The following is a 21,738-nucleotide window of genomic DNA, read 5'->3' as shown; positions in this document are numbered from 1 at the left end:
AATAAACCACCAGCAATTTTGCATTTTCTGTGGAGAAAATGACTCGGAATATATTTCAGTATTTTAGCCATATTATGCAAAAATCGCTTGTAGTGTTACGTTCCTTCAAACCATTTGATGGATTTAGGGTACTTCTATAGTCAGTGGAGAAAGGCACAGTCCTCCACAGGTGACTTTACAAACTCAGACTCTCTTAAAAGTAACCTTTCTCTTCTAACTGTAATTTTTCCCAGTTTAAACTTCTGTAATTTTAAATGAGAACATGGTTTTCTCTATTTTGCAGAGAGTGGAAAAGGGAGTTAATTCTCAGCATGCAGCTACCTTCCAGCATTTCCTTAGCAGTAACTGTTGTGTGCTACATTCACTGATAGGTTGAAGTGCCATATACAAAGCAATCCCAGGTTTTATGGGAGTGTTGTGTGGGGTTTTTTTGTTTTGTTTTATTTTGTTTGTTTTTTAATTCACAAAAATCTCATAAAAAAAGTTGTTGCATATTTGTGCAGTACTTATAGAAGAGTGGAGGAGGAAAGAAAAACTTGGATACTTTGAGGGGAAAAATGGAAAGAGATGCAGTCCCAGAATTTGATCCTAATGGAATTAGTATGAGCAAGACCAGGGCCTGGTTGTTTAAAAGGATACAGAGCATTTTAAAGACTTAAAGACCTGCTCTTGTTGCCTGACTGCAATGCAAGTTGTTTATACCTAGAGGCAAAAAGTTGGATTCTTTCTTGCTCTTGCAAGATTTAGTTTCTTTTGGTTAGTATTTTACATTAAAAGCCTAATGTGTTTCAAATTAGAGTAATTTGAGGTTTTGGATAGGAGCTCTGTAATAAACATAATCAAGAAAAGATGTTCTATGGATTAAGTCGCACAATATCTGGATTTGTTGCTGTGCTTTTTTTTCCCTGTCTCCCCCACCCAACCAATATAAGAATACTCTACAGTTATTTTTAGCTTTATAGTGTTTCTATTTTATTTTAATATTTTAGCCACTTACATATTGCAGTGACATCTTGACTTCTGCAGTCTCTGGTAGCTGAAAACCCTGTGGAGCTGAGGGACAGGAGAGTGTTGGGGGAGCAAAGTGCAGTGAAAAGGGGGAGCTCAGGAACCTCAGCTATTTCTCCACATGGTACCTTTATGCTCTCTGAGAGCAGAATTGAGAGAAGGGTATAGCAAATAGCTATTGAAAACTGAATTTTGCACTGGTGTCGAGGCTTGGTGGTCCAAGTCAGAGAGCTCCACAGCTGTGAACAGGTATGACACACATTCCACTCCTGTGGGATTTTTCGCACACAGGACTGCTGTGACACCACTTAAAGTTGTCATCTTGGCAGTTTCTTATACTATTTACTTCTGTTTTCACAGATTCGTTTTTAGAATGAAATGAATATGCCTTTGCAGAAAAAAAAAGCGACAAACTTTCTGTAGGTTACTGCACATTATGATCCAGTACAGCAAAAATACATCCCTCCCTCTGGAAGTGCTTTACAGCCTTGTGTGGCTACGTGTTAAATCACCAGATTGCAGTCTACTTGCTTTACCCTAAGTAATCCTTTCTGTTTCAGACATTGCACATAGTGGTCTAGGAAACCTGTTTTTTGGATTTCTCTTGAGTGATATGCTAAAAGCTGCAAATGAAACATGATGTAGGAATTACTTTCTGGGGATGAGACCTGAAAGGCATTTTAATGCATTGAGTCAAGAATGGGCTTGAGACTAAAGGCAGTGTCCCAAATCTAATGGGATCTGTCAGCAGGATGATGGCTGCTTCTCACCCAGACAGAGTATTTACCGAAGGGTCGCACTGCACCAGTTTGCACATTTGCTCCTGTTTTGGAGTGTGCCACCATGTATTTGACAGTAGACATGATCACCTGTGTTTTGAGCCCGGTTTTCCATGTACAATAGGTCATCTCAGTGATTTCTGCTCTGTCACAGCGAAGAAATACTGAGGATTTCATCTTCTGAGGAAGTAAGGGAGGATGACTTTTAGTAGAGGTGGTTGCTGTGATGAGTCTTCACATTGGCCTCCCAGGTGCCAGGATAGTGAGTATGACTAATGACAGAGAATCTTCAGGAATCATGTCCCAAATGGTGATCTGAACTCCGGATGAGTTTAATATCTTGCTCAGTTTGCTAAGTCTGTTCTGCCAGGTATCATAGCCCACACACAGATCTGAATTGCTCTAAAAGAAATGAAATAAAGTGTTAGGAGCTTCTGTCTGAACATCAGGAAACACTTTCACTGTGTGGGTGACTTAGCACTGGCACACGTTGCCCAGAGAGGTTCTGGAGTCTCTTGCCTTGGAGCTACTCAAAAGTCATTTGGCCATGGTCCTGGGCAGCCTACTCTAGGTGACCCTGCTTGAGCACGGGGTTTGGACCAGCTGACCTCCAGATGTCCCTTCCAACCTCAGCTGTTCTGAGATTCTGTTGCTTTGCTTCCCTCACTCAGATTGTACCAAGCACTCTTGGCTCAGACAGAAGTGGGTACTGGTAAGGAGAGTATAGGAAGTGCATGTGCTTGTGTTTATCTGTTTGGGGCTGGTGTTGTCTGGAAGCAGTTAGAATTATTTATTCATTGAACTGCAAAGTCTATTGTTGAAGTTATAAACACTCCTAAATGTGATCAAGAGGAATAACTTGTACTGTCTTCAGACCTTTGAGATGTCTTTTTATGTTGTACTCTGAAAGCTGACTTTATGTTATTAAGCAGCAAAGGAGATGTTTTGTGTCAATTTAAAAAATGTTAATATGAACATATCAAAGTTCAGGACAGAGACATTTCAGTCCTTATTTGTGTATAAGAGCACTGGAACACCTTAAGCATCTGACGTGGCTGACATTACTGCCAAGAATAAATGTGAAAGCAATTGTATACAAAGCCTGGCTGGGAACAGGGGCAGCAGGTGGGGTGGGGAATCAGAGGTTCACATCTGTTACGGAAGATGGTGTAACATGTTCTAGTTGTGCAGGTATAACTCTCCTTAGAAATAAAATGACCTTAATATGCAATAGTGTATTCAGTGTTTAATATTCAATGTTTAATTTGGAAAAAGTGCCATAAAAAACTCTGAATGTATATACACACATCAAACATCATTACAGTTACATTTGCACTGGATACCAAGTGTTGTCTCTGTAATCCTTCTCTTTCCATGTCCCTTAAGTTTCTCATAATAAATTCACAAAATGCTATAGAAGTGGATGCCAAGAAAGGTCTCTGGTGGAGTTTTGTGAGCATGCCAGAAAACATTGTATGGATGGTAACATGGGATAGTGAGTTAAATTACAATACTAAATGCAGGGTTTAGTTGAGAACACCAAAAGCATTTAAATTGTGGGAGAAGCGGAGGGAGGGGGAGTTGGACTTCCCAGTAACTCCAGACGGCAAGTCCCTCTGGTAATCAGTGGAGTCCCCAATGCAGACTCTGTAAATATTAATAAAACAACAAGATCTGTGTTCTAGTATCACTTCTAGAAAAGCCTTTTAGACCTTACATGTAGTTTGTGTAGTGTTGATGAAAATATGTAAAATAATTTCAGACAGAGACTGAGAGCTGGAGCCACAGTTCTGGTTATTAATATCAAACTGTACAAATGGCTGCAAAAATAGCTAAAATGCTTGTAATGAAAAAAAGAAAGAGCAATTTGATTGTGCAATGCAACTATATTTCCACTTGTAAACTTGAAGTATGGGTAGCAAAAAAACCCCTGCACTTTAAACATAAAAGTGGGACCATTGTATGCTTACACATAGGAATTGGGTCCTTACATGCAGCTCCCAGTTTGCAAGTGCAGTTTGTTTTTTCTATTGAACATACTTAGTATTCTTGTTAGCTTGAGTTGTACTACGTCCTAGGGCTTTTATGGCTGTCTTACGCTGCTCATAAGAAAAAGTAAATACAAAGTAAGAAGTGGATTATTGCAGGGCACTCTCTGTCCCTTGCCCTGGTCCTGACTAGAAGGGCTGACTATGGACATTCTGTGCCATTTTTTTAGTAGTGAATTTCAAGAAGCAGTATAAGGTGGCAATCTCTAATTTGGAAGTCTGGTCTTGAATATATTAAATTAGGTCGGTTGAATTAGGGGACTGGGCTTTGGTTGTGTTGATGCCCCATGACAACTGATCATTTCCCATGCAAGATTGGTCACATTCAGAGGTGTGTGCCAAAAGCCAAGTAAATGACACTCCTCTGCCAATAGGACTTGCCCTTCTGACTGGGTCCTCCTGTACTAAGCAGCCTTGGCATAAAACAAGCTATGCGTGGTGTCCAGCAAGGCCTGGAGAAACTCAGGTTCCCTGCTCAGGCCACTGCTCTGAGCAATTAAGACGAGTTTCTACCAGACAAGTGGATTAAGGCCACGACATTGCAGTACGCAGAGGGTGGTTTGTCTCACTACCTCCCAGCTCTGCAGCCTTCCCCCACCTTTCCTGTTGCAGCTTCATACTTGCCTTGTTCCTTGGGATCTACCTGATCTCAGCTGTGTGGAGGAGGAGAAGTGGTGGCAGAGCTGACTTCACCCGAACCAGAATATCTGCTTGTGGTGAGCTGGGGTTGGGGCCAACAAGTAACAGTGATGGCTGGTCAGCAGCATGCCTTCTGCAAGAAAAATAGATCATGTGTCTTATCTTGTCCTGTTAAAGGTAGGCAGTGCAGCTTCTGAGGAGATGGAGGTTTTAAACCCCAGAAAGCTGTTCTGCTGACCGCTGTTGGCCTAAGAGGGTGCAGCCTTACTGCTGTGTGAAGAGAATGGTGCAGTTGCCTTAGCAAATGGGGAGGATCTAAGGAGTGAATCCTGGTAGAACACAGATATGGGTGTTTATAACTGCAAGATACAACCTCATGTTTGGCAGCTTTTCTTTGTGAGGTTATGTGGTTCCTCTGCCAGGTGTCACTGCTCAAGTGTCCATGTTTTTCCTCATGGCTTACCTAAGGACTGCAGGCACCAAGGTCCAGGTTCCTGAGACTGCTCCAGGAGCTGGCTGCAAAGCGCAAGCACGGTGCTTCCTATTGCCATGCTTTGTGAATCTAGCCTAAAGCCACGGTGGCACCTTTAATCACTGCTGATCTACTCAGACTCCTTCTGCCCTTCCACTCGCACTCTGTCTCCATCTCAGTGTGATTCTTCTGCTACAGCATTAGAAATAATGAGGTTTGGTGCTAATTCCAAGACACTCTGCTCCTTAGCCCATGCCTCATCTGCTTCAGAGGAGAACAAAGCAATCTCTGAAGATATTGTCCAGGTCTGTGTGAATCAGGAGTAGAGATATGCATGAGAAGTAAATAGTGACAAATATTACATTTAAATTAATGAGACCCAGCCTCTGGAAATTAAGGAAAATAAGGTAAAGCAGTAGTAGGAGGGTTTTCTGTCTAACAATTGAAGTTGTATTTCTTTACTCGTTGTGTTTTGTTTTTGTTTTTTTTTTTCATGGAAATGTAGCTTTCAGCTACTCAGACAAAAACAAATTTAAGCCAGTACAGTAACAATTCCTTGTTTCTTCCCTCCCTGTGCTGTTTTCCTATTTTCCTTGAAGTGTCTTTCCAGGATGATGTTGACACCGTTCATTTATTTTTTTTTTCCCCAATCTAAATCTAGATGTCAGCTTGTCTGTCGATAAATAACAAAAAGTAGTGTGGTGGGGTTTTTGTTGTTGTTGTTCTGGTTTTTTTTGGTTGTGCGAATTATGCAGGTATGTAGATTTTATAACACCTTTACTTAATCAGTGACTACTGAAATTCTTATAAGGTGTTTTAAGAGGCCACTGGATTATTCTACTGATCATAAATAATTTTTGTCTAAGGGCGTATGTCTAAGTTTTCTTAAATGGGGTTTGATTTTTGAATCTATAGAGCTGAATCAGTAGTGGAGAACCTGGAGACTGAGTAAAAGAGTTGCTCTGTAGATCAATTGCAGGAGGTGCCCAGGGTAGGTGGTGAGGCTGGGTAGCCTTTTTTGGTGTATTTCAAGAGCAGTGGCTGTCTCTAGAATGGATAGCTTCATCCTTTCAGATGCCATTCCCATTTCCCTATTGATTATGCTGTGTCTGGGTACACAAGGAGCCCTGTGTTAGTCTGATGTCATGATCAGTGTCTTTAATCTTTGTGAAGGTTGGAAATCCGTTTTCCTCCCTGCTGGTTAGAGAGCTTTTCAGCTGACAGCGTAACCTGAGGAACATTGTATTTTGGTTTCAGGCTGGCTAATGTTACCAAGCTTTACTGGAAGCTTTTACTCCCTGCTCCCCCCCACCCCCTTTTTTTTTTTTTTTTTTGAGTGGCTCACTTGGGGACTATTTGGAAAAAGGTTTGTAATCTTAGCCTTCATCAGACCACACAAGTCAAGAGGCTGATCCCCTCTTGGGCTTGTCAGCAGTCAGCTTATTCAGGATAGAACGTGAGCTGTGGTGAGAGGGGAGGCATGTTTTTAGCCCACACTTGTAGATCGGTGTCACTGGGGGCCAGCAACACCATGCTGTTTGGCAGTGAGGGCTCATTATGCCTGTCCCCTGTGGTCCCACAGCAAGGGCTAGAGGCTTCTGTTCACAGTCGATGAATGTAGAGAGGGGAGTGCTTGGCCTCCTTCAGCTCTGAATGCTTTCATTGAGACCTTGGTGAGAACACTTTTCAACTGAGCCCTGTCGCATCCTACACCATTTGAATTGCTTGTGATTTTGTGAGGGTGAGGAGGATGGGATACAGGATGTGAGAGCCTGGGTTGCACAGTGTGAGGGCTTTTGAACAAACCCAATAGTTCTGAACCGAAATGATGCCTGCTTTTTGAGTTTGGGATGTTCTTTGTTTAATAGGTGACAACAACAAATGAGGTTATTAGCTGTACTCCAAAGCTGCCCAGTGTCACAAATCTGACTGTAAAGATATATATTGAAAGAGAGCATTTACCAGCCGGGAGAAGCACTATGGTAAATGTTAGATCATGTCACTTGTTCCTGGCTGCAAGTGTTCAGAAGCAACAGTGTTTACAGGGCCATCAAGGCCCACAGAATCGTATCGCGCTTTATACCAACTTCAGTTGGCTTCAGATTCATGAAGGTTTCTGCTTTACCCACATCACCAGTTGCCTGGCAGCCAAGTGACCTGTCAGCCTCTGGACTCGAACCAGTACCTTCCCTCAGAGCAGCCTTGCATCATACAGCTGGATCAGTTTGAGTCAGTGCTGGTGTGGTAGGTGCCTTCTGGATCACCTTGTGAGAGCAGCCAAAAGCAGGTCCTTTGGCATCTGTAAAAGCCACAGTGAGTGGAATTGGAGCTATTTTCTTATGTAAAGGCACACTTGGCAGCCCAACAACTTCCATCCTGACCACAGCTTCTTATCTTTCCCACACATCTTCCAGCACTCACCAGCCCCTCAAACCCAGTCTCTGTCACCTACCCTTGGCACAAACTACCAAATCCTGTGCAATCCCTTCCACTGACTCTGCCTCAGCAGATGCAGACAGAGTCTGCTGAATTGGAGCTGAAGCATATGCTGAAGTATACAGATTAGTTCATAGCTTGTGTAGAAAGTCACACCCACACAGAATTTAATGAAATTTAGCAGATATGTTTGCATCAGACTCAAGAAAAAAAGGCTGTGTGTTATGGGCTTGTCATAACACACATTCTACCACTTGAGCCGTGTTGGCATAGTTCAACAGTGCAAGTGCCCCAAGGCCGGAGAAGAGAGCTTTGCCTGGTGTGAATGTATCCCACACACTGTCATTTATCCTCATACTCTATGGGAGACAGTCATGACAGTGTAATTCTGTTCCCACTGAGAGTTGGCGAATTCTTGTCACTTTCATTAATATTTTCCTGATCTTGCGTTTTCATTCTCCTCCCCTTTGCCTACTCCAAATATTTATACCATGCTAACCAAATATAAGCTGATCTTGCAACTGGCATGGAAACCTGTAAATAACTTTCGTGCTTGAAATTATTCCCAGCTGAAAAGCTGAGGTGTGCCTCTGCATCCTGCCCTGTGTACTAGGTAGAATAAATGTTCTTTCATGGCTGCTCTAATGCCCTTAGATTTCTCTGGTGAATGGAGATTGGGGGCACTCAGCACTCTCTAAAGTAAAGACTAACTTTTGTGGTGTATTTTTGTTTGTTTGTTTTAATAGATCTGTAATATTTTTGTGCAAGCATGCAAATGGTATGAATATATCTATGCTATTGTACGTGAGAACTGTGTAGAATATGGGGGCATCAGAAGTGATAAAAATTTCTGAAGAGAGAAGTGTATTTGCATACACAAATTTCACTTGCAAAGTCAAGTCTTTGATATGTTACATCTTATTTTAGGGGTGCCAGGGATCACAGGCAGTAATTACAAGGGATTCCATGTGCACAAATGAAACTAAACAAAACCATAATTAGACAATTTGATAATTAGATCATTAACAAGCTATTAATATAACTCTGTGAATGGGAACAGCTATAAATACAAAACTCTATCTGGTTACCGTTTGGTACTTCATCAAAGCTGAGGAGCTTTTATAAGCAAACGTAACCCACCCTGAGATAATATAAAACCATTAAAATAAAGTTTCAATGGGCTGTGCTGGGATTTTTCTTTTCTCAGTTCACATTATTAATAAAAACAAAACCAAGTACTAATAAAAATAATGAATAATATCATGCCCATCCAAAGCAGTAAGTGTGGTATCAATTAACCTGGAGCTGTGATTAGTGCGCAGAGTGAGGCAGAATGTCACATCTGAGGGGCAGCAGAAGGGTCAAAGGGTATCTGGGATTGGGAGCTGTGTACCTGATAAGGCTGGGGAGCTCGAGGCTGGACATGCAAAGGCTGCACAAACCAGGGGCGGGAACACGGACATTGTATTGCTGGCAGGAAAGGAACAGGATGGTGGTGTTTTTCCCTCTCTGAGGAAAAAATGACAATTTCCAAGATAATGAGTCACTGAAATATAGTTTGATCTTGGATACAGTGGGAGTTTGAAGAATCCTGAGGCAAGAGAAAGAGGTGTAGCCCTTTTGTGGGTTGGGGTGAGAAATGGCTTGGGGTGAGAAAGAGGTGGTAAATGATAACAGGCCAAATGTACTGAGAGGGAAAGATTGAGCAGATCAGGTGAGACTGTGAGAGCCCGTATGGCTAGACAGCAGGGGACATGAGCTGCCTGTGGAGCCAAGTGGCTGTCAGCACCTGGTATGTGGCTACTATTTAAAGCAGCAGCCCACTGCAGGCCTGGTATGTGTCAAGAAGGATGTTTCAGACAGGTGCTGTCAAACCTGAGAGCTGCTTATGCAACTTCTCTCCCCCCAAAACACAGCATAAAGTCTTTTGGGAAAGCAGAGTGGCATTTGACACGTTAATAGAGTTGGTGCAATCTTCTAGGCCAGCAATTTCGTAGTTTTGCTGACCCTATTAGTAGATGTTCGAATTATTTGTGTCATAAATTAGTTGGAAAAAAAATAATTTGCACCATCAGCTTTAAGTAGGTATCTTCTCAAGGGTTGCTCAGTGGTCTGGGACTGTTCTCCATGGTCTTAACTAACCTTCCAGCTTTCATGATGCCCACTTGCTTGCTTCTGGGTGCATTCACATGAAGGAAACAGCTCCTAAAGAAGGTATGTAATAGCTCTGCAGATGTTCTTTAGTTCAGTCAGGATAAAGCTGGTGGAAATCCCCGGTCAATATTATTGTGAGATATGACTGTCGTTGACTAATAGGAGCAGGTTTGTATGCAGCTTGGAATGCTTCACATGTACAAATATTTGAGAATCAGTGGAGAGGGGACACTTTCCAAAATTTCCAAATGACATGTTTTTAACAATGTTATCTACCCAAATGAAAACAAAGAGAAGGGGCAAATAAAATTTGTTTTTCATGTGCATCTGTGAATGTGCATGGGAGAGACTTCATTATCACTGTGAAGTGACTGTTGTCTTTGTGATATACTTTCCCAGTGGTTAGGAACAAAATTCATTCTGATTCCTAGATGGCACGCAGATAAGCTCCATCCGATTTCAATGAAGTGGGCAGGATTTTACTTACAGTTTTGCTAAGATTAATGTTACTTGAATTGCCTGGTGTTTTCATATTCAAGGATGTGAAAGAAAGTCAGCTGAAAGTGTGAATTTCAAATGGCTTTGTTAACCTGAAGAGTTTTACTGTAGTTTAATTGACCATAGTTAGTGCTGTACTTAAGGCTTGCAATGCTCTAATTCTATTCAATCCATATCCTTGACTTTAACTCCTCTTCAGTCAAGTTAAGAAGAGTGAGAATCTGATGGTGCCAGAGAAGAGACCCTGAAAGAGTGTTGCTAAGGAGAGTGTATCCAAGATGAATGAAAATTAGGTCTGCTGAACCACGTTGGAACCTCGGTGTGAAGTGGAGAAATTGGTGAAATTGTATCCAAAAGCTGAGTGGCTTAAAAAAAGAAGAAAAAAACACCCCACAAACAAAAACCCCCACAACAAACAAACAGCTCCCTAAACCAACTAAACAAACCAAGAAAACCAACTAACCAAAAACAACAAAAGGGAGATTGGACATGCAAAGGCAAAGCTCTTTACCCATTGTAAAATCCAACAATAACCTTTACAAATATATCTTTTTTTTTTTTTTTTTTTCCCTCCAAAAGAGTGATCTTGGATGCAATTTAATCATCCTAATGTTTATTAGAGAGACAAGCATAAGAACGAGCATGCAGAAATATTATCTTTTTTTTTTTTTCTAAAGGTACAAATTAAGCTGTATAGGGCAGAAAATGATTCTCTGATAATTGTCAATTGTGCTGAAGCTGAGCAAATTTGATAAAAAAAGTTACATGCTGAATAGCTCTTTTGAGAATGCCAGGTTATGAAATAAAACCCGCAATTTTTCTAATACTTGTTTGCCTAAAATAAAAGGGTTATGATTCTCACATCTGAAAAGCAGTTACAAGAGGTTTCGGCTTGCTACAAACCTCTTTATAAATCAGGAGAAGAGTAAGTATATAGGTGTCACAAATACTGTCCTGACCTTCACACTTATGATATTTAGTTACTATTCTTTAGGTATGACAGCTGTTTGAGAAATCACTGGTTACAGTGTCAGTAGTATCTTAGTGCTGGCATTCATCAAAGAACTTCTCTCAGGAAAAGCAAGCTAAACTTTGAAAATGTGGAGGTGTGTCAGAACAGTAATTGCTACTGTAGCGTGGTTACTCAAAGATGTTCAAGTGATCTGTTGATTTGATGTTTATCAAAGCTTGGAATAATGGGGAGGTCTGAAAAGATCAAAGAAAAAATAATATTATTCCAGTATTTTAACAGGTCTGGCCCATGTAATTATAGGTCAGTCATGCTTCATGCTTATCCCAGATGGGTTTGAAAGGGTGGGTAACAGGATATCAACAATAAAAAACAGTGTCTTTGAGAACGGCAATCAGAAGGATTTTAAGAATAGAAGGTATCACATTTGCCGTTATGGTGAGGAGTGAGATTGAATGTTTGGTTGATAAAGCTAGCAGTTCATAAGCACTTGAAAGCATTTAATTCTGACAATAGGTCACATTTGTAGCTGGTCCCTACTTGAGTGAAGAGGCAGCAATTGCAACTGAGTTCTGTGGTGTGATTGGAAACTTTAGCAAAAATACATCTGTGATACATCTGTGTCACATGCATGACACAGGACTGCTTATAGCAATGATGTAGAAAAGCACTAGGGGGTGGGTCAAGGTGAATAGTCAGTCGAACACAAGCTCATAGTGTGCCCTGGTGGCTAAGAAAGCAAATGCAATCCTTCAACGTTCAGCCAGGAAAATGCAAAGCAAGGAGGAGCGAAGTGAGCTGCTACTTTTTCCAGCACAAGCGATGAGGCTTCTCCAGTTCTGAGTTTGTTTCTATTATTCGTGCTATAAAAAGGGTGCTGACAAATTCTGCCCCTTTGGCAAGAGCTGAGTTTGTCTACCACATAGCTGTGGACAAGGCTTCCCTCCAGGACACCCTGTGCATGCTGTGGCCAGAGCTTCATGCCGGGCTGCAGAGCTTTAGACAACTGCATAGCAGAGCTCATTGCACAAAGCTTGCCTTGGCACCACTGAATGGATATTTAGATTTTCTTCTGGCTATTTCATCTCTTCTTCTCAACCCATTTAAAAATCTGGCTGCTGTCTAGCTATCAAATGCTAATACAAACACCTGTGTGCCACATGTGTACAGCTGCAAGTCCATCAGTGCTGACCCATCACCAGAGCCATAAGCCAATCCATGGACCAATTAGAAAACACTTTTTGTTTTTCTTCCTCCCCATTTTTGATCCTCCTCTTTTTCCAGGGTTTTCTCTCTTCTGCTTTCTGCTACTGCAAGTTTGTAAGGTGAGCCTTGCTTAGGCTTTCTGTCTCTTTTAGATAAGAAAACAGTGAGCCTAAACCAAAGGAGCACATTTTTCAGGCTGTAGAGTAGCTGGTTTATACTGACATGTTAAATTATAGCAGTCCAAATGTCAATAGTATGTGCCAGGTCAAGAAAAACATCTTGAAAATAGTAAAGTGAGGGTTACACTAGATAGGATTAAGATTTGATTTTTCCTTTGCCTGCTACCTGAAAAGAACTGGTCTCCCAGATGTGTTCTGGAGATACTGTCTGTAGGACAGAGAGCGCTCTCATGTCTGTTTTGAAAGTGAAGGCTCAAGTCAGCAGCATAAAGAAGGTCTTCAAGTTTTAGGGCCAAAAACTGTAATAGTTAAAGAGTTGGGATATGATAACACTGGAGAGGTTTTTACTGAAGTTGGTAAGACAGTTTTTTGCAAGGGCTTGCTGGAAACAGGCTAAAGTAAAAAGCCTCCTTATTCCACTGTACTTTCTTCATGACCTCTGTGTCTCCTTCTGCCCTAGTTCCTGACTTAGAGCTCTCCAGTTCAGGACTGCCTCCCCTCTCCTCTCCCCAGCGTGTGGTAACATTGCTTACTGGGGAATGGTGCTGCTGGGTAGGGAGTTTCAAAAAGACGAGAGGGAAATATGTTCTCCATTTCTGGCAGAGGAGATGAAAAGTTTTGCTCAGCTGGGAGTGGTAATGCATGGCTTGTGTGAGGACGACATGCTGGGTGTGAGGGAAGTCTTCAGTGACAGAGAGGGTAAGGCAGTGTGGTCTTGCCCAGAGAAGGTGTCAGTTGCCATATGCAGAGCAACAGGAAAAGGGCTGCCACCTCGCTGCCTACTTGGTTTTGCTTATGTGCAACTTTGGCTTTTACTTACTAAACCACAGCTTGTGCTAGTGGAGGTCCTGCCACCTTAGATAATTCAAATGATTAACTCTTAGCAAAGGTAACTAATTTTTATCCAAAGGTTCCCAGCTCAGTTTGATGATGTAGTGCTACTAATTTATAGTCATATTATGTATCTTGTCATGCTTATTTGAGGAAAACTCTCATTGACTTCTGTTTATTTGAACATACTTTTGCTTTGACAGAAGTGGTGCCATTGTAGCAGTGAGGAGACGTTTTTCAACTGTTGGGGCTCTGGAATGCTGAAAACAGCAAGTCTCTGAATTGTTGCATAGAAGATGATAGAATACGTTTAAGTTAGGGTACAGAATCACTTGGAAAATAGCCCAAGTGCCTCTGGAAAGTAAATTTACAAGTATAATCTCTTTATTGAGCTGGAAAGTACATCCTCAAGAGAGAAAGGAGAACAGAAGAGATTTTTTTTTTTCCCCCCTCTATTTAGAGATCAACCATGGACTAACAGGATTGTGTTTAGAGCAGAGATGTTTTCACAGTCATGGAAAAAACACATGTTTTTTATCAGGGTTAAGGCTTCCCTCCTACTAATGTTTCGTAGTTATTTCTTTTACTCCCTGCCTGTGGAGAGTGAGAGTCTGGAAAACACACTTCTTCGGGGGCAGAACTTTGTTGCTTTCACCTACTTCTCCCTTCACCTTGTGTGATGGATTACATGCCAGCAATCATTGCTTGGACCTTTTTGGAAACAAAAGAACACCGTGAGTCTTCTCTGAGCATCTCCAGTTCTGGGCCCTTCAGTTCAAGAAGGGCAGGGAACTGCTGGAGAGGGTCCAGCGTAGGGCAACAAAGATGATTAAGGGAGTGGAACAGCTCCCTTATGAAGAAAGGCTGAGGGAGCTGGGTCTCTTTAGTTTGGAGAAGAGGAGACTGAGGGGTGACCTTATTCGTGTTTATAAATATGTAAAGGGTGAGTGCCATGAGAATGGAGCCAGGCTCTTCTCAGTGGCAAACAATGGTAGGACAAGTAATGGGATCAAGCTGGAACACAAGAGGTTCCACTTAAATTTGAGATAAAACTTCTTCTCAGTGAGGGTGACAGAGCACTGGAACAGGCTGCCCAGGGAGGTTGTGGAGTCTCCTTCCCTGGAGACATTCAAGGCCCGCCTGGACACATTCCTGTGCGACCTGACCTAAGCGTTCCTGCTCCAGCAGGGGGATTGGACTAGATGATCTTTCGAGGTCCCTTCCAATCCCAAACATACTGTGATACTGTGATCTTCAAGTGGAAGCTGATATCTTTGCTTTAGTTAGTACTGACTGCTTTGTTTTTTCCTGAAGAGCAGTGAATAATATTGGTGTTGAGGAACGCAATTTGATAAGAAGGTCTTGAGACCCATTGTATAACTGAGTTTTCTCTGAGATAATGACATAGGGTTACAATGTCTAGCTTGTGTAGACTTTAGGTGATCAAATCAAATTCAGTTTTGCACAAAATCTTAGAGAATATGTCTTAATGTTTGCCTGCTGTATGTTTGCAAAAAAATAGTATGTATATGAAGTGTTTGTAAGTGAATCTGTGATCAGCTATGTTCCATGTAACATGCAAAATGCAAATCGTTTGTCCTGTTTGTTGCCTGCTTCTCTGTCCACCAGCTGAGCTCCACCTGCTTGCATCATGTCTTCTTGGGAGCTTTGCACAAATGTATGTGTGAAACAGACTGTACTTTATGCTGAAAGTTGTTTACTTTCTCTGTTGAGGAAGATGGACACTGAGCTGGAGAGCAGGAAGGAAAGGATTATTCTGTTTGTAGTCTGCTTTCTTAGTGATGGAGTTAAGATGCCATGAATACTATAGAGCAAGGTACAGATTTACAAAGGGAGATGAGAGGAGGATGCATCTGTATTACCTTACGGGATGATACAGTAGTGCCATGCCCCCTCCTCCATGAGGTGAGAACTGTATTTATCCTGGTACAGCTGTCTGTGTACTTCAGTGCTTCTTAGTTAGTGCTTGTTTGCGGGCTACATTTTCCCTGGGTAAAGCAAGAATTCCGTAGCATACCTGTCTATGATGGGTCTCCCTAAAAGAAAAACTTCCTTCCCTCTTCTGTCTTTCCTATATGGGGTTTTTAGTTCAGGACGGAAGATGGGACATTAATTACTAGCTGGTTACAGTGGAGAAGCGAACCACCACACATAGCTCTAATTGGTGTTTACTTGAGCTTGAAAACTCAAAGGTAGCGTGAAAAGGCTCCTGCAACAAAGCTCAGTGTGCACTTTGTTTAGTTCACCGCTTGCCTGGTGCATTTATACTATGGTCTGTGTTGTGACTGATCTCCTGAAGCTTTCTGACATCTTACATGCCTTCATTTGTTTATTATAGGAATAGGAGTTTATAGTAATGCTGTTTATACTAAAGATGGGTGAACTATTACAGCCTTAAGAGAAACCATCATGAACCTTTGCCTTGAACTCAAACCAAACTCATTTGTGATTTTTTTGAAGTTCCGTTTCAGTTTTCAGTGTCACTGTACTTTGTTCTGTCAGGCCTGGAAATGAGTGCCAAAATATAAATTATATTTGCAGTGTCAGCCTCAGATTTCATAAGCAAATCTGTTCTCATGCCAGGGAGCGTGGAGTTTCTTAGACATCCCAAGTTTCTGTAGTGAGCATAACCTTTACAACTCCTGCTGCTTAGTGCAGCTGACTCCAAGCGCTTATCCAGTGAGGGTTGCCCATCACTATGGCATATGGGACGAGATACTGTTTATTGAACTAACAGGCATTCCTAGGGGAATGTGTGCAGTTGATTGCTTGCAGATGAAATACTGAAACAAAGTGCCATGTAGCTACATTTTCCTGCTATTCAAGCAAGGGTGTATGACTGCCCAGCTTTGGCCTCCTTCCTGCTAAAAGTGTTGTGAGCCTGTATCTGGCTCTTCTGTGAAATTACTGTGGAGCTGCCCACCACAGAATAAGAAAGTAAACTCTCTTTTAGACTATATCAGTTTTGTGTTGAGAACAAAATGTGACTAATGTGTTTCTGGAACCTGAGTTTCTCCAAATTTATTTGCTGTCCTGTAGGCTTTTCTGTTTCATGTTCCAGATTTGGATCCAGTGTTGAGCTATCCATCTAGCAGAGTCTGATAGATGAGTAGGGCCAATCTTGGGAGTAATCAATTCAGGTTGTGCCCGTTGTCCGCCTTTCTGCTTTTGAGGAGGAACAGTCTTCTTTCCCTTCTTCCCCCTCTCTCTCTGTTTATTGTTGTATCAGAGAATGATCTGATGTTTGTTTTAACACTGAGATGAAGCTGAATTCACTGCTGTCCAGCACTCCTTAAAGTTGGTGTGCTACTTGAATATTTATATCATACTGACATTTGCTTACTTTAGAGAAGGCTTTATTTCCTTGGAATATTTATCATAGTATTAGGAATTTCCACGTTGAACTGCTGCTGGATCTGAATGTTGTGTATAATTACCTGGGTTCAAGCCCAGTTGCCTAAGGGAAAGTTGACTTGTAAAGAACAACAGCTAGCTCTGTGGCATTAGCTAGCTGAAGAAAGAGCTGGCAAGGATTTTTCCTGGACTGACATGGAGTAGCCTGGAAAGAAGACTCACACCTCACTTCAATGATATGGGTAGCTTTGTCTAGCTCATTATCGTGAAAATAGGGAGTCCTTTCCTTCCATACCTGGCATCATGGATGAGATGCCTATATCTGATGTGATCTGTTGACCTAGTTATGGTCTGGGATGGAAAATAAGATTTGACATATTTTGCATCCTGTTTTTCCCCTTGATTTACACCAGTTCCTTTTCTGAAGGTTAAGGGGGGAGGGTTGGTGCAGAATCCAGTTCCTGCCTTCCTGACACACTTTGCTCTGACCCCCTTTGTGCATAGAATAGGAATGACCAGCTTGAGGCTTGATCAGATCTCAGCCTCCTGTTGTTTCCCATCAGCTTATATGACTCTCCTGTGCTTCTGGGGCTAGAGCGCCTCTTTTGCTGCTGTGCACAGAGAAGCACCGTAATTTATGAATCAATTAATCACTGCATGCTGAGGAGCTGTTCACGGTAGTTAAACAGTGAAAATAAAATGCTGGAGTATATAATAAAGATGGATCATAATGAATATGACCCTCTACCGATGACTTCTTTCCCTCCCTATATTATACCCCCTACCCATTCTTTCCCAGCACAGCCAGACTATCAAGACAAGAAATTTGTGTGTATTGGATGGCATGGGGTTCTTCAAATTACTTGATGGGGTGGTGTCTATTTGTGTGATTTTTATTTATTTATTTTCCTTCCCTCCATGCCCACCCCCTCTATTCTTCCAGTCTTAAGGAAAGGTAGGCAAAGTCTGCTCTGCTTGGTCTGTAAAACCACAAAAATGCGGTAGGAAATTTCCAATAAATATTGCCATCTTATAACTGTCATTGTTCACTCTGTGTAACACACACACATCATTATCGTGTGTTTCTAAAACTGCATGATACTGTAAGAAGCAGGCAAGCCTGGTAATAAGCCGCTGCCACAATTCCTATTTGGCTTCACAACTTCCTGAAGCACTTTGCAATTTAGGGGAGCATTCAATGACTGTGGTCAGGTCAGGGTGGTATATTGATTGCTCTGTGGAAAGCACTGCTGATATTCAAAGATCTACCCATGAGGTAAGGATATGAGGCAAGAGGTTTTTAAGCCTGATCACATGGTTTTGCAACAAAATTATTCTTTCCATGAAGAAAATAATTCATTACAAGTTATTGACCATATATATTTCTGTTTTATAAATATTTTTTTTAATTTTATAGTATGATTAGATACTCAAAATAGTGGTAGAAAATTTCATTAATGGAAAGGGTGTCTTTCCTGTTTGAAACGTGTTTTCTTGGCAAATGAAATGATGAAAATCTCTTGAAAACTTTATCAAATATCCATCTGCTTTGAATTCTGAAAAGGATTTGGGGAGAGTGGTGGTACTTCTGTTTTTTCATTTTTTCTTTATAGACAGGCTTTGGAATTCTACATTTTTTGTCGCAGAATATTTCTTGTATTTTGAGTACTAAAAGCTGGCATTGATGAGTAGATGGATTTGTGAACCTTGCTACAACCACAACGATTTTAGCAGATTTGCTCTTGATCTCACCTGTGTAACTAAGAGTAGATTTCATTCAAGCCAGAAATTAGGTGCAGTGGTGTGAAGCAGGTTAATTCATTCTCTCTGCCATGCATTAGCACTTGCAGTGGAATTATAATATTTGCCACTTATCAGTAAAAGATTTTTTTTTTCTTTCCAACACAATCTAGTTTCTCATTTTTTGTTCCACTCTGCTGCTGGCATATGTTGACTGTATCTAATGGCCTTTGTTTGAATTCTAAGTTTATCTCATAAAGTGGCTTTTGAAATGCCCAATCAGCAGTAATAATGTTTTACTGTGGTGACCATGGTTAAATATTTCTCTCCTATTCCCCCCTTCCCTTCTCTGTTTGATTTTTAGGATCCAGGTTTCTCTTCGGTGATTCATGACAAACTCCAAGTTCCCAACACCATTCGTAAGGCATGGAATGAGAAGGACAACAGATGTGATGTTTGTGCCACACACCTGAACCAGCTGAAGCAAGAGGCCATTCAGATGGTGCTGACCTTAGAGCAGGCTGCCAACTCAGAACATTACGATGCCTCGCCAGGCTCTCCTCCACCTCTCTCCAATATCCCCACGTTAGTGAGTCCCCGGCACATGGGCAGCCTGCAGCCCAGGGACTGGGCGTATATGCCTGCTCCTTATGCTACATCTAATTATACAGGCTTTGTTGCCAACAAACACAGTGGAAAACCCAACACTCTAGGAATTGTCAATGGAGTGGAGAAGAAAAATGGCTCTCCTGGACACCAAGCCAAGGTCAGCTTTCAAATGGCCACCAGCCCCAGCAATGGTAATGTTCTCAACTCTGTGGCTATCCAGGCTCATCAGTACCTTGATGGCACCTGGTCTTTGTCAAGAACAAATGGCGTCACTCTATATCCCTACCAAGTAAGTATTAAAAAAAAAAAAGCTAATTTTCTTCCCATCAAAGATTGCGTGGGTATTGCTAACACTGCTTGTTCCTCTTGGGGAAAAGAAGAGCCATTCACATAGTGAGCATCAGAACAAGGAGTGGTATAAATTCCCTTTTCTCTGATAAAGGCTTGGGTTGGGGGAGGCACAGGTCACAACCAGTATTAGTTAGAACACCTTTTATTAATTCAGGTGTTTTATTAATAGGACCAAATTATTGACCAAATTATTCCCCAAATTATTTCCTCACACAGTTCACACTCACTCTTGCTCATAATACTTGCTTGGAGCAGCATCTGGGAGGCCAATGACACTTGTTTACTCACAAGTGGAAAGCATCACTTTTGCACCAGTGACGTCTGGTTGGGTGTTCAGGAAGTACCAAGAAGATCTTTTGGTTCATCATGTTGTGCATATGATCCTGTAGTCTTTGTCTAATTATAGGGGCACTACCTTCATTGATGTGTTGTAAGTTACATACATTCTTATTGACACTAGTGTGTGTGCTGGTGGCCTTCTACAGATTTGACTGATTCTTGGTGTTTTGGTTTTTATCAGTTCTCATGAATTCAGCAGGTCCGCTAGTCTCCAGAGCTTAATAGTTCTGGGAATATTTTAATGTTCTTTTCCTCCTCTTTGGTTTGCTGTTTTCTGGTACACCACACCCATAAGTACCTGTAGAACCCATCCACACCAGCTTACACAGAAGAGGATTTTAGGACAGTAGGCAGGCTTTCTGAGGCACTTAGCTGCAGATGGTGGGATTTTTCAGAGTGCCGAAGCACTGGCAAATTGCAACACAAGCTTGTTCTTTTGAGTTCTCCCACCCATCTCTGTTGGCCTCCTTAGGCACAAACATCTTTGGAAGCTGGTCTTTCTGATGTTATGAGAAGATTGCAAGATAGGTCTGTAAATTAATATTTAACATTTATCAGTATGAAAGCAACTGAGACTGCAGCCAGAAAAAAAGCATTGCTATTCAAAAACATTGAGATATTGTCATGCACCAAGGAAGACTTGGTAAAACCAGAATGAGCTACAGTTATTTTTATCTGGGAAGTATGTGACTTTATAGTTTTGTGGATCTATGCTCTAGTGAACATGAATCACATTTGAGCAGGTCAGTATGTGATAATAGTTTGATAAAAAAAAAATCCCCTGATCTAAGTTTGATCTAAGAAAAAAACCTAAACAAAGAATGCACATTAAGAAAACTTATAACTGGTATTAGGAAAATCAGTTTATTGCACTTGCAATCTTTTAGGTTCATCTTCTGTGAAAACATATTTAATTTTTAATAATGTTCTTGGTTCCTAGATGGCTCATTTTGTCTTAAAAAATATTCACTAAGGAGAATCTAATACTCAAAATTTCCAGACAGTTTGGCTTCAGTCAGAATAAGAACTGTTCTCTACCATTTCCCTCTCCTTTCAATAACTTTGAAATAGAAAAGATAGCACCTGAATCTAAATCAAACCAAGCAACCAACCAACAAAAAAAAGTCCCCAAAAAGGCAAACCAGAAAACCCCAAACAAAGCCAGCAATGTTGGTCTGTGGCGGACTGTGGTGATAGTGAATGTTATAGTCTCTTTAAGATTGTAACCTTCAAACGTTGAAATTCTCACTTTACTCAAGTATCACATTTAATTGTCAAGTCACAAAATAATGATGATAGGTTTTGTCTCTAAAAACATTGAAAGGATTTGGCATCTGTATCAGGCTGGGAATTAGTCAAGTAAGAAGAAAAACTTTGAAAAGTAATTTATTTGTAGTTTGAAGTAGTAGGGAGAGGCAACCTTTGCTTTTTCTAGTTTTGTGTACGCAAACCAATTGTATTTGTGACACACTTTAAGAACACTGTATCTCTCTCTCCCATATAAATATATATTTTTGTTATGCATTTACTGTTACAGTTACAAAACTCTACATGGGAAGAGCACTAAGAAGATGAATCTGTTACCTCATCTGAGTTAGAACCCTTCTTGATTTGAAGTTGAATTGAAAAAGAGTTACTAGCTATTTACTTGCAAATGTCTATATATTTATTACATTTTCTTGCCTTCGTATAAGAACAGTGATTGGAAGAACCTCACTGTGCATTAGCTAGAAGGAATAGAGAATAATTTCTTGGGATAAAAAGCCCTGAACTTCACACAGAAGTACAGTACCCTTCTACATCATAATCTTGTTAAATTGATGTACAGGGAGAAGTCAGTCTCATGGCTCTAGACTTAATGGCGCCTGTTGTAGACACCTCCCATTGTAAATTAGCTCTTGTTAGACAGTCTAGATAACTTGCCAGAAATGGTTGAGTACCTTGAAAACTGACTGTATTTTTTTTTCCTTGAAGTATCACCAAAAAGAGAAAACATTCTGCAGCTCAGAATTTACTCATGGCAACATTAGGCAGCAAAAAGTATTCCTACTGTTGTAAGTTCAAGGATGTTGCTCCATTCCTAGAACCTTCCCCTAAAATTAGA

General features: G+C 41.1%; 1 protein-coding gene across 1 annotated transcript in view; it reads left to right on the top strand.

The window, feature by feature from the left end:
- Positions 1–21,738, top strand: part of KIF26B (kinesin family member 26B) — a 301,610-nt gene that overhangs the window by 69,467 nt on the left and 210,405 nt on the right. The window contains exon 3 of the mRNA XM_065834763.2: positions 18,700–19,233. Within this exon, the coding sequence (XP_065690835.1) occupies positions 18,700–19,233 (534 nt within the window). The remainder of the gene's footprint in view (positions 1–18,699; positions 19,234–21,738) is intronic.

Source organism: Patagioenas fasciata, chromosome 3 (assembly GCF_037038585.1).
Source record: "Patagioenas fasciata isolate bPatFas1 chromosome 3, bPatFas1.hap1, whole genome shotgun sequence".
NCBI classification, from domain to species: Eukaryota; Metazoa; Chordata; class Aves; order Columbiformes; family Columbidae; genus Patagioenas; species Patagioenas fasciata.
Note: the sequence above shows the minus strand (reverse complement) of the source record. Positions and strands in the feature narration are given on the sequence as shown.